The sequence below is a fragment of the Crocodylus siamensis genome, chromosome 3 (assembly GCF_052110815.1).
Source record: "Crocodylus siamensis isolate JL-2025a chromosome 3, ASM5211081v1, whole genome shotgun sequence".
Classification (NCBI taxonomy): domain Eukaryota; kingdom Metazoa; phylum Chordata; order Crocodylia; family Crocodylidae; genus Crocodylus; species Crocodylus siamensis.
The window spans coordinates 72,434,603-72,447,828 of record NC_143397.1 but is presented as its reverse complement, the minus strand read 5'-3'; the positions used below and the strand labels follow the sequence as shown (position 1 = coordinate 72,447,828).

Here is a 13,226-nt window from a genome sequence, read left to right as displayed (position 1 = left end):
CTCCTACCCCGGGGGTCTTTAAGAAGAGGTTAGATGAACACCTTGGTGGGGTCGTTTGACCCCAGTACTCTTTCCTGCCATGGCAGGGTGATGATCAGACTAGATGATCTACTTGGGTCCCCTCTGACCCTAGAAACTATGAAACTATGCAGGCACACTGGAGGACTTCTGAGATTGGATGTGGCCAAAGAAGCCAAAACAGATGAGTTTGGCCATGTCTGTGATGCCACATACCACATATTTAGATGTTCACACTGCAAGGGTGCACTGCCCATGTGTGCATTGCTCTGCTTTTTTCCCCCCATGGGTTTTTTGACTCCTGGATATCCAGGGGTCAAAAAATCCTGCGTGGGGGAAAAAAAAAGTGGAGTAGTGTAGACACGGGCAGTGCACAGCACTCAAAAATGAAGCTGGACCACCCAGAGCCATGCTCTGGCTGCTGGCCAGGCTCCACATGACAGAATAGCTACTGCTGCAGCCCTGGGAGGCCCCTAGGACTCCAGGTAAGGCTTCTGTGGCCAGTCCAGTGCTGGCCCCAGCTTCTCTTATCGCACCCAAGGTAATTTGCTGCATGCCAAACACGCATGTCATGGGTGTTCCCTGGAGACAAGTAGCTGTGGCGCAAGGTGCGGTGCCACTGCTTGTCCCCAGGGAACCAAACATCCATTCTCATCTGGATGCAGCCCTTGTGATTTTAGTAGGCTGCCAAGCCTCATGGGAGGACTCAGAAGAACATGTTAGGACAAAATTAAAGTTGTAAGGCTAACTACAGGCCCATTAGCCTGACTTCTATCCTGGGGAAGATCTTAGAAAAGTTTATTAAGGAGGCCATCCTTGAGGGACTGGCCCAGGCTAACATTCTAAGGGACAGCCAGCACGGGTTTGTTGCGGGTAGGTCTTGTTTGACCAATCTCATTTCCTTCTATGACCAGGTGACCTATCACTTGGACAAGGGAGAAGAGATTGATGTCATATATCTTGACTTCAAAAAAGCTTTTGATCTGGTATCCCATGATCACCTCTTGGCCAAACTGGCCAGTTGTGGCCTTGGCTCCACCACGATCCGCTGGCTGGGAAATTGGCTTCGTGATTGGACCCAGAGGGTTGTAATCGATGGCAGTCACTCATCATGGTGCCCTGTGACCAGTGGGGTCCCTCAAGGCTCTGTCCTGGGACCCATACTGTTCAACATCTTCATTAACAATGTGGACATTGGAGTCAGGAGTGGACTGGCCAAGTTCGCCGATGACACCAAACTTTGGGGCAAAGCATCCACGCCAGAAGATAGGCGGGTGATCCAGGCTGACCTGGACAAGCTCAGCAAATGAGCAGACGAGAACCTCATGGTGTTTAACACCGAAAAATGCAAGGTTCTCCACGTTGGGAGGAAAAACCTACAGCACCCTTATAGGCTCGGCAGTGCTACGTTGGTTAGCACTACAGAAGAAAGAGACTTGGGGGTCATCATTGACCACAAGATGAACATGAGCCTGCAATGCAATGCTGCGGCTAGTAAAGCGACCAAAATGCTGGCGTGCATCCATAGTTGCTTCTCGAGCAAATCCCGGGACGTCATTCTCCCCTTGTACTCGGCCTTGGTGAGGCCGCAGCTGGAGTACTGCGTCCAGTTTTGGGCTCCACAATTCAAAAAGGATGTGGAGAAGCTTGAGAGAGTCCAGAGGAGAGCCACGCTCATGATCAGAGGTCAGGAAAACAGATCTTATGATGACAGGCTGAGAGCCATGGGACTCTTTAGCCTGGAAAAGCACAGGCTCAGGGGTGATCTGATGGCCACCTATAAGTTTATCGGGGTGACCACCAGGATCTGGGGGAACGTCTGTTCACCAGAGCACCCCAAGGGATGACGAGGTCGAACGGTCACAAACTCCTGCAAGACCGTTTCAGGCTGGACATAAGGAAGAATTTCTTTACTGTCCGAGCCCCCAAGGTCTGGAACAGTCTGCCAGCGGAGGTGGTTCAAGCGCCTACACTGAACACCTTCAAGAGTAAATTGGATGCTTATCTTGCTGGGATCCTATGAACCCAGCTGACGTCCTGCCCTTTGGGCAGGGGGCTGGACTCGATGATCTCCCGAGGTCCCTTCCAGCCCTAATGTCTATGAAATCTATGAAACGAGAAGCCCAAGGTTCAGAGGTCTAAGGTTTGTTGGGTTTTGATGGTTGCTCCTATCATGTTGCCTCTAAACAAAGTGGATTCCTCCAAGCCAGAGGCCATAAGACTCCTAGGATTTGCAGTAGTGTAAATAAACTAAGATAAGCTAAACAAGGAGCCTTCTTCGTAGCAAGAGTAGGTTAAGGAGGGGATGCATGCTGGAGGGTAGTAAAGCACTAGAACAGTTTGTAGAATCTCCATCCTTTGAGGTTTTTAAGACCATGCTAAATAAAGCCTTGGCTGAGATGATATAGTTGGGGATGGTCCTAGTTGGACCATCCCACGGGTGCTGAAGGAATTGTCCAGTGTCATAGCTGAGCCACTGGCATGGCTGTTTGAGCACTCATGGTGCTCCAGCCAGATCCCTGAGGACTGGAAAAGGGCCAACGTGGTGCCCAGTTTGAAGAAAGGAAGAAGGTATGATCCTGGTAACTTTAGGCCAGTCAGTCTTACCTCTATCCCTGGGAAAATACTGGAAAAAATCATCAAAGTGTGTATTTGTGAAGGCCCAGTAGGGGAAATGATGCTGAAAGGAAACCAGCACAGGTTTGTCACGGGTAGATCCTGCCTGACAAACCTTATAGCCTTTTATGACCAGGTCACATGCTGCCTTGACACAGGAGCTGAGGCTGATGTCATCTATCTGGATTTTAGGAAAGCCTTCAACACAGTTGCACATCTTATTCTCATAGGGAAGCTAGCAGGCTGTGGAGTGGACACCTACACAGTCAGGTGGGTGGCCAACTGGCTTAGGGACTGCACCCAGAGAGTGGTGGTAGACAGGTCATTCTCAGCCTGGAAGGGATGGGCAGTGGGTCCCGCAGAGTTCGGTCTTTGGACCAGTGTTATTTAATATCTTCATCAGCGATTTGGATGAGGGTGTGGAGAGCGCCCTCTCCAAGTTCACAGATGATACCCGGCTATGGGCCAAAGTTAATACACTGGAGGGCAGGGAGCAGATACAGGCCGCCCTGCCCTGGACAGGTTGGATCAATGGGCAGAACAAAATAGGATGCAATTCAACAAACATAAAGGTAAGATACTCCACCTAGGAAGGAGGAATCCCCAGCACACCTATAGGTTGGGGGATGACCTCGTCAGCAGCTCAGAGGCTGAGAGAGATCTTAGAGTCATAGTTGACTCCAAGGTGAACATGAGCCGGCACTGTAACAAGGCCATCAAAAAGGCCAATCACACCTTGCCGTGTATTAGCAGATGCAGGACCAACAGATTAAGGGAGGTGATGCTCCCCCTCTATGCTTCATTGTTCAGGCCACAGTTGGAGTATTGTGTCCAGTTTTGGGTGCCACACTTCAAGAGGGACGTGGAGAATCTGGAGAGGGTTCAGAGAAGGGACACTCACATGATCAGTGGCCTCCATGAAAGACCCTATGAGGGGAGGTTGAGAGATCTGGATCTCTTCAGCCTTCACAAGAGATGTCTGAGGGGAGAACTTGTAGCCACCTGTAAGTTTATCAAGCGAGGACAACAGGGAATTGGTGATGCGTTATTTACCAGAGCACCCCAGGGAGTAACTAGGAATAATGGATGCAAACTAGTGGAGAGTAGATTTAAGTTAGACATTAGGAAGAAATTTTTTACAGTAAGGGTGGCCAGAATCTGGAATGGGCTTCCAAGAGAGGTAGTACTATTATTTAACTTGGAGGTCTTCAAGAAGAGGCTTGATAGTCACCTTGCTGGGGTCATCTGACCTTGGTCTTTTTTCCTGCCAGGGGCAGGGGGTCAGACACAATGATCCATTGTGGTCCCTTCCAACTCTACAATCTATGAATCTATGGTTTGAGCACGGGTTTGGACTAGATGACCTCCTGAGGTCCCTTCCAACCCTAATTTTCCATGATTATACATTCTTTTAAGTTGTCAGTACCTGTATAACTACCAGTTAATGGAATGGACTAGTACAGTGGTACCCAACATTTTTTTTGGCCTCACAGGCCAAATGAGTGGCATATGGCCAGTCTGTGGGCTGCATGCAGCATGCAGTCAGGTCTAAGGCTATGCACTGGATCCAACTCCATGCAATAGTTCTGGCCATGGACACGACCCATGCACTAGCCCATGTTATCCAGCCCATGGAGCTCTGGGAATTGTGGCAATGAACACTGTCACTGCTCTCTACTTTCTCCTTCCACCTCTGAAGAAATTTCCCAGACCTATCAGGAACCCCACAGATACAGCCCACAGGCTGTACTTTGAGCACCACTGGAATAACAACATTCTACAGTAGCCGATTCCCTCCACCAATCTTTCACCTGCCATATCTTTGTTCCTGTTTATTGTATTGAGGAGGCAGTCCCTGGAGCCAGGAGCATCTCCAGTGGTGTTCCTCCCTTCTGGCTGGGGATCTCTAGCTTCTCTTGGGGGTGCTTTCCCTTTAAAGACAGCCCTTCTCAGCTCTTAAAGCACCAATTGGGACTTTGGCTGTCCTGACCATGGCCTGTTTTTCTTTTTGCCAAGCCCTCAGCCCTGGTCCACTACCTCAGACCCTGGGCCCTTCACATCCCTGCTCGGGACAGTTTTTTTTGCAGAGTGCCCCTAGCAGCCTGTCGCATGGTTTCCAAACGTCTCCTGTATTCACTACCCTAACCTCTAGTCAAACTCAAACACAAAATACCACGTAAACAGCTTTAACTGAAATAAACCCCTCCAGGTCTCTCTTTCTTGAGCCCTCTTAAGTGAACAGGTATATTTCCACATCCCCAGCCCACCAGGTACATTGCCTGGACCAGCCTGACTCCAAACTGCTACACAGTGCTCTTTTCCCTGAGGCAGCCAGGTTCAGACTTCCAGCCTACAGCAGAATCCCAGGTCACAAGCATCAGCTTGCAGCAGCAAAAGATTGCTGACCCTTGGCCTGGGTAATCAAATACTGTTATGAATTTAAGAAAGCTTTTAGGGCCCATTTCCACACCATTTTATGGGTCTTTTTCATTTATAAATAGGAAACACTGCCCAGGGGATGTGTTGGGTCAGTGCATTGTATGAGCTGCCTCTACCTGTGAAAAGTGCTCATGAAGCTTTGTTAACAACTTAGAGGTATTCCCTTCCCACAGAAACCTAAGAGAGAATAAGTAGTAATAACCCCATATGAGGACCATGATGATCACCAACCAAAGGAAGTTGTGCCACAGTGAGCGAATCTATGTGAACAGGTTGAACTATGTCAGTTTTGGTGGAAAGGAAAGAATTATGAACAGTCATTTTTAATTAATACTGTAATAACATGGTGGTATTCTATATTTATTTCTATTGAAACAGAGTAAGAATGTTCCGTAGACCATGGTATCACAATTAAATTTACATAACATCTTGTTTAGCAGGTATTTGTCTGAAGTGTTTATTCTGGACCATCATTAGTGCAGAGTGTTATGCTTTTGTTTGTGACTTATAATCTTCTCCAACAATAGCTGCATAAAACATTATAAAAAATGAAAACACGATAAAGGATTCTTATTAGAATTCTAGAAGCAAAAAACAACATCAATGGACACAGAGAGAACTTTGCTCATTTAGGTCAAAAACCACTGATCAGTAATACAAAAATAGGCATTGAATCCGTGAGAAATATCAGATAAAAATTTAGGTACCTGGGCAGTGAAATTAATAGCTTGAACAGACATAGTGTAGTACTAACAGTCCATGAAGCAATTGTGTTAAAGTATAACTTGAGGAACAAATTCCATCACTAAGTGCGAAATTTCACTTTTATGCCACTGTTGAACTTAATTTAACAGGCTTTTTAAATGCCTTATTATTTTGATTCTGTCTGTCTATAGAGAAAGCATTCTATATCTTGCAAAATGTTATGGGTGCACATTTTACAATCGTATTTGACCAGTAATTACCCTTCTGTAGATCTCTTTCGTCAAAGGAATATAGGATTTCACATGCTCATCCAAGAAATAGAGAGGATCAGATATAATTTCTGGATTAAATCCTTCATTCACCAGATGTCCTTTCTGATGCTTGAAAGTTGTAGTAGTTTTCATAACCTCCTAAAAGCAAATAATGAAAATAAAGTGCAACACTTAAATACAACCAGTGGAAAAAAATGTGATTAATGAATAAAATGGCTGTCTATTTTAGATGGCAGTGGCTTACTTTGGAAAGGATGATCTAACTACCTACATTGCATGCATGATTATGATAATGCACTAAATATCAAAATCTGATTTTAAAAGTAACCTCCTTTAAATTCCTCTCTATTAAAGCCACAGGCAAACTGATACATTTTTGTTTTTAAACTGGGATTGAACCTATTTGATTTGATTTTACTTCCATTAATGTATTAAGTTCACAGACTACAGTTCATGGTCACTAGCTGGCAGTGTGCACACAGCTGGTTGATTATGTAGTGTTGGCTCTCATCTTGTTTCCAGCAGCTAAAATTAAAGACCGTTTCCAATATATTAAATACTTTCCTGATGTTTTAGGGGTTTTTTAAATGTAAACAATTGCTGTAGCTGCTGCAGACAAGTATGGGATTACGAATTCATGGCTAAGGTAGACCACACCCAATAGCAAATGAGAAGGGAAGTAGAGCATGAAATATCTCTAAATTTTGATTCATGCTAGGAGGCAAGTTTGAGAACCTCTGGACTTTTGCTTTTCATGTAGTAAAGACTTAATCTTCATTCTCATTTTAAGAACCTATTTGTTTTTCTCTTGATCTGTAATATGATTAATTCACCCTACCCCCATTCTCCAGTGGTCAGTCTTTAGGTTTTATACTGAGTCTGCTAATACATTTGCCAATTAGGGCGCAGACAGAAGTGCATCTCCCTGTTTTGTAACTGAGAACACTTTGCAGGAAGCATTCCAAGATACAGCAATTCCCTGGACCAAACAGAAGTTCATTCTTGGTTCCAGTGGGGAGAGGAATCTAGCTGCTTGTTGCAAGTCTGCAGCCAGTTTCCCCTGGTAGTGGCCTCTGCTTTCTCCTAGCCCTCACTTTCAGAATAGAAGGGAAAAAGGGAGCAGAGAGAGCTCATGCCACAGGTTCCTCAGCTGAAGCAGGGGGCCCTAATACACGCACCCAACTCTCCAGCAGGGGCTGGAAAACCCCCAAACCTAACTCCTTCCTCTACCTTTCCCCTCTTCCCATTCTGAAAACATTGCAAGACTGGCAGGTAGCGCAGACAAGTTACAAAAGACAATCTATTTTGAAATGTCTTCATCTGACCCTTCATGAATTGAGGGTTCAGATTTTTGTCCAATCAGCCATTTTTGAAGCAGTCTGCAGCCATGCACTTGTGTTTGGTCATGGCTATAAACTGCTTTTTGTGGCCAGATTGGGTGAAAATTGTCACTTCTGTCTGTGCCCTTAGTTTCCGCTACTGGCAGTTTTTGTGAAAGTAACCACACTGGCATTTTGTACAGGCACTGAATAGCTGCTAGCTGGTAATAACTTTCAGTCATTACTCACTGGTTTTAATTTGAAGTTATTAGCCAAAGAACTTGCATTTCCATATTGTCCATATTGCTGTAGTGGTTTAGATTTGAAATGTTAATAGGAAATATTCACTAATTTTTTTTTTTAGGGAAAAAATGGATTATATGTAGTTTTCTGTGGGAATGAATTTCTGATAGAAAAGATCTTTCTTTTTTCAAAATGAAGATTATCTGCATGAAAACTTCAGTACTGGTGAAAAATTTGGTTTATCCATTAGAAAAAGTTGAAATGATGACTGCTCTGCTACTATGTGGAAAGGCCTTACTAATTTCACTTTCAGGCACACAATGAAATTAACAAAAAGCCAAAAATATGATTTTTCAGCTAGGGTTTTCTATTTGGATTGAAAGGAACTAAAACTAGAAATGCAGAAATATACAACAATTCAATTTTTACCATGCACTAACCTGCTGTCTTCTGAGTCTGTAAATTCCAAAATCTTTTCCCTAAGAAGAATGGTCCATTTGCTAATGACAGTTGGATGCCTCAAGGTATATCTATTTGTGCTGCAGGATAACCTGCATTATATTTGGCTTTTGGCTTAGTAACAAACTAAAAGGCCATAAACTCAAGCTACTGCTTAAAGGACAGATAAACAAAGTCAAATCTTTGCCATCTTTGTGGAGCACAGGAAGTGAAATCTCTGTTGTCCCCTTCTATATTGAACCCCCACAGTTCCATAAAAAAAAGTTCAGTGACTATTTTCCCAGCAGAGGGCACTGTTGTTCTAAAGCATCTTGTTGATCAGCTCATCTACTAGTGTTCTGACTTACTGTAAATCTACAGTGACAGCATTTTAAAGGCACTTTATCAGGTATGCTTCTCTTCTATAAATTACGAAAGCTCTCCTGAATTCTGAAAACTACATCTTTTACTAACTTCCTGCCTACACTCTTTATGCATTATCTTCACAAATTACTCCATACTCATTTTGTCCTTTCCCTCATTATTCCTTCCATTCTCCAGTCCTTCTCTGTAATATAGCTTCATCCTACATCTTGATTTGAGGGTGATTTGTTTTCAGACACAATTATGTGCCTAAATGACAGTTATGCAGCCAATGTAACCTCAAGTTTTTGGTACTTGCATAATAACATTTGGATATGGAAGTCAGCATGTGCTCACTGAACATACCCAGTAGAGCTGTATTACTGTCCAGGTAGGTATGCAGTGGCATACACCAGCCTATGCATGAGACTAGATAAAGCCTGAAACTGTAGCTAGGCATCATCTCATGACTAGGATCAAAGGAGAGTAGGGCAGGAAAAGACCTCACAAAGTCATCTCATCCAGCCTCCTGCTCAAGGCAAGATCATTCCTGACTCAGTCATCATAGTCAAGTGTCTGTCCAACTTGCACTTGAAAATTTACAATGATTTTCCAGCGATTCCACTATTTTTCTAGGTAGCCTGCTTGTATGCTTGACTACATTCACAATCCGAAAGTCTCCAACCTAAACTTCTCCTAAGTCTTGAAGCCATTGCTCCAAAAACTGTCCTATACAGCTGCAAAGAAAACCTGTCTCCAACCTCTCTATAATTGCCTTTTGGATATATGAAGACTCTTATCAAATCCACTCCCCCTCCATCTTCTGTTCTTCAGATTAAATAACCCTAGCTCTTTCAACCTTTCTGTAACAGGGATAGCGCTGGAGCCTTTCTGTCGGTGGCTCCGCCTTCCTGTCTTGGGCTAACCTCCTGCTTACTCGCCTGCCACACCTTGATCTTAATTGATTGAGGTGGGAGGCTCAATTAATTAGTGGGAGGCTGCCCACTTATACGCCCGGTGTCAGGGGGAGCTATCTGCGGCTCCTTTTCCTCCACTACACCACAGCCCAAGCCTCGCAGATGGTACTTGACACGGTTTGCCCTATGCCTTGGCCCTCTTCTTTACTTCTGGGGCCCCCCACTGCCCCCTCTCGCTCCAGGGCTCCTCGCTGCCCCCTCTCGCTCCGGGGCTCCTCTCTGCCCCCTAGCTCTGGGGCTTCTTGCCTGTGCGCCCTCCCTGGGGCTTCTTGCCTGTGCGCCCTCCCTGGGTTCCTCTCGCACTTGCCCACACTGGGGCCTTTCTCTCGCTTGGGGCTCAGGTGGCCGTAGCCATGCCTGGCCCCCAATGCACTGTGCCCCTTCTCAGGGCTGGGGTCAGTGCACCCCCTTCTCGGGTCTACAACCCCTGTGGGGCTCAGGTGGCCTTGACCTTACCTGGCCCCAACGTACTATGCCCCTTCTCAGGGCTGGGGTCAGTGCACCTCTAAATGCGGTGCCCTCTCTGGAACCGGGGTCCCCACACTGCTGTGGAGCCCCTATGAGGCCTCCTCCAACCCCTATTAGCCTCACCCGGTCCTCCAGTTAAATAGTAAACACAAAACACAAAGCCCCTAGGCTATAACGTAAACTAAACCTTCTGGTCAAAAATCCATGTTCTGTCCCTACCGGAAAAATTACTTCGACTCAGCCACAACCAGGGGATGCTCCTGTAGTCTATCTTCCCCTTTCCCTCCGTACTGGCTAAGCTCCCCACTCCTTGGCCGCCGGAGGGGAACTGCTCTCCTGGCCTTATGCTTGGGTTTAAGAAGGGGCCAAGCCCTGCCCCTTCCTGTCAGCTGACCCTCTTGGTTTCCCTGGCCACCAGCACCTGTGCTGCCCTGGTGACTAGCAGTTGACCCTCGCCCTTCTCACCACTAGGGGTCTCTCCTGCCACTTCTGCTTTTAGGCACAGGGACCCGCGTGCACTGCGACACTTTCCTTATGAGTAATATTTCCTAGGAAAAGCATTTTTGTCACTCTGTGCTGAAGTTAAAACAAATACCACTTCATTGGAATAAGTTAAAAGCAAGCTTCAGGGCTGTGAAATAAGAGCTGCATTATGAGGAGCAGCTAATTTAATGAGTGTAACATGAAGACCATTTAAAAGGAAAGATGGTAATTAGCACCTGTAGAAAGAAGAGTTTAGAAGGAATCAGGTAGAATATAATGAGGCATGAAGTCAAGTCACTCTCATTGCTGCCTGTACAGAAATACTGTTGGCTGCTGCCACTGCCAGGAAGTTAGTTTTATGTACCTGATTAAAGCTATACTGGAAAGCATGAAATATGTAGATTCATGCCTCCTCTGAGTGAGGGGACTAGAACTTGCTCCCTAGGCAAGTACACTGTCTGCAGAAGTGGTGGGCAAAATGGCAGATCTGGCCAGTGGCTGAACTTCCTCTCCCAGCAGCCCCTGCCTGTGCAGCTCCTGACTGTTCTCCATGGATCCAAGGCCATGATCTTGGGGTGGTGACAGTGCAGGTCCACGGCAGAGCCACAGTCCACTCCCCGCATGTCTCTGCCTGCGGAACTTGTGCTTATCACAGGGGTGTGCAGGCAGTGGATTGTGGTTCTGGCCCAGCCCTGTCCCTGTGCTATCACTGCCCCAAGATCCTGGGGTCTTTCCAGCCCTGCCCTTCCATCTCACTCCTGGCTGCAACCCCATCCCAGCTGACCACCCATGTGGGTACTGGTCCTGGTGGTGGAGATGGGCCAGGGTGCTTGGCCTGGTGGTGGCAGCTAGAGGGAGCTGCTGCCACAGGGGCTGCTGGGAAATGGAGTCTGCTGCAGGCCCAGTCCAACCCCAGGGACAGACTTTGCCTACCCCTGATCTGTAGGATTAAAACTGGGGAGAACCCTCCACCACCACCACCACCACTGCCTTGCATCTTATGGGAATGTGTGCTAAACCATCCTAATTTGCCACAGGGAAAATAGAATCTCAAACCGTGTGAAAGTGCCAAAAACTTCAGTTACATGGGTGCGTATATGCCATTTAGGTTCATTAAAAGAAATAGGATTTTGCCTAATCTGTTTTGGGGAAACCGTGCAGAACTATAGAATGTATTCCAGAACACTCTGGCACACCAAAGTGGGGCTGTTGGCCCTGGCACCCCCCAGGGGAGTGTAATATGGGTATTACACCCCCTTAACATGCCATAAAAAGAATATCCATATTAAGGGTCTGAGTCCATGCATTCTTGCTGTGTAGGAGAAGGTCTTGCTCTGGGAAATATAGGAAGGGAGCAATTTGTACCCTTCAAAAGTGCTACCTCTGCAATTGCATCCCACTGCTGCTGTCTTTCCAGAGCTGAAAGCAGTAGGGCCCAATTTGGCCCTTGGATTGTAATGTCTTCTGAGCAGAATGTGTGTCCTTTATCTTTTGTAAAGTACCATGTCACTCTTTGAATTTGTATAAGTAATAATTAATAATGATCACTTCAGGGACATGTACATTGGGAACTGCTTTTAAATTAGTTTATGTCTTCATTTTATTTATGGTTGGTGTTATCACACATCTGCATTTGCACACTTGTATAGTGACACAATTTTTAACAGGAATCATAATTTCTTACCCAGTGTTACCAGCATTACTGAATGGATTCATAAAGTGAAATATTTTTCATTAATTATTGAAAACATATTTGTTTATGTTTAGAAGAATAACACTAAAATATTTAAAAACTTGGTAGGATTTTTTCATTTCCTTTCTTAACTAACTTTTGAAGCTAAGCTGTCTGTATGTGGCTTTGTTGGTTCAATAAGAGAAGACCAATATGCAGGAGAAACAAAATCATAAGCATAAAAAAGAAGATTTTTTTTTTTTACCATGATTCTCACAAACTGTGGCTGGGCATATCTTGGTAGGAAGTCCATGACGTGCTTGTAAAGTCTCTTTCCATCAAACTGTTGGTCAAAAATAAGAACTATAGCTGCCATCCCTATCCTTCCTTCATAACCTAAAAGAAAAAAAATGGAAAAAAAAATTCTTACGGACATGCCTTCCCATAATAAAAAAAATAATCTTGTATTCCTCAGCTTTACAGTACTTACTAATGCTGAGACAGGATTTTGCCCAGTGTACATACAATAAGTAAGGTCTGAGAATGCTCTCCCCCATTTTTAGGATTATCCAAGATAAGATCCATTCTTTCATTATTTCATTTTGCAACATTTTAAACGCATTTCAGAACAGGGAGTTTATGTAAAAGAAGCCAGCCATTTCTGTTGTTTATCTGGAATTCTTTCAGAGTGAAAACCATGTGTTATGGAGGGACAGCATAAGGCCCCTGCACTGCTTAAATTCTGTGCTGGGGATGGGGTGGCTAATGACTGCATGGGTCACTGCTAACTGGATACTGTCCCATAAGCCTTGTACAGAAGATGTGATGGGGTGGGCTCAGGCTTATCATGTGGCCAACTGGGGCACATCAAGGGAATGCAAATGATGTAGAGAAACTACATTTTCTTTTCCATATTCTATAGCAATGGTGCTCAATCTCTGTCCTTCAAGCCAGATCCCACTCTCAGCGCTGTGTCATCTCACCCTTGGGGCTCTCCAGCACTCCCCTGCTGTCAAATTTTCAAGCCCAACAACCAGATGACATGGCTCCATACGCCCAATCCACTTTGTCAAGTTCATTCAGGAAGCAGCTATGATGGTGAGGTTATGGCTGTTCTTTATTAGCACAGATTTGGATGCAACAATTTCACTGGCAAATACAAGACACTTACACAAGTTGCACTTTTCATGCTATTGGGGCCCTTGAAAGTACT

General features: G+C 45.2%; 1 protein-coding gene across 3 annotated transcripts in view; it reads right to left on the bottom strand.

Annotated features, from left to right (window-relative positions):
* Positions 1-5,412: 5,412 nt before the first annotated feature.
* LOC149868397 (long-chain fatty acid transport protein 6-like) overlaps positions 5,413-13,226 on the bottom strand; it is a 34,422-nt gene continuing 26,608 nt past the window's right edge. For 2 of the 3 annotated variants that reach the window (XM_090038497.1, XM_090038499.1), the window contains 3 exons: positions 12,279-12,409; positions 6,039-6,188; positions 5,413-5,600 (listed from right to left, as the gene is read on the bottom strand). In XM_090038497.1, the coding sequence (XP_089894623.1) occupies positions 5,547-5,600; positions 6,039-6,188; positions 12,279-12,409 (335 nt within the window). In that variant the 3' untranslated portion in view covers positions 5,413-5,546. Of the gene's footprint in view, positions 6,189-12,278; positions 12,410-13,226 lie in introns of all 3 variants that reach the window. The other variant, XM_090038498.1, reaches the window with a different exon arrangement.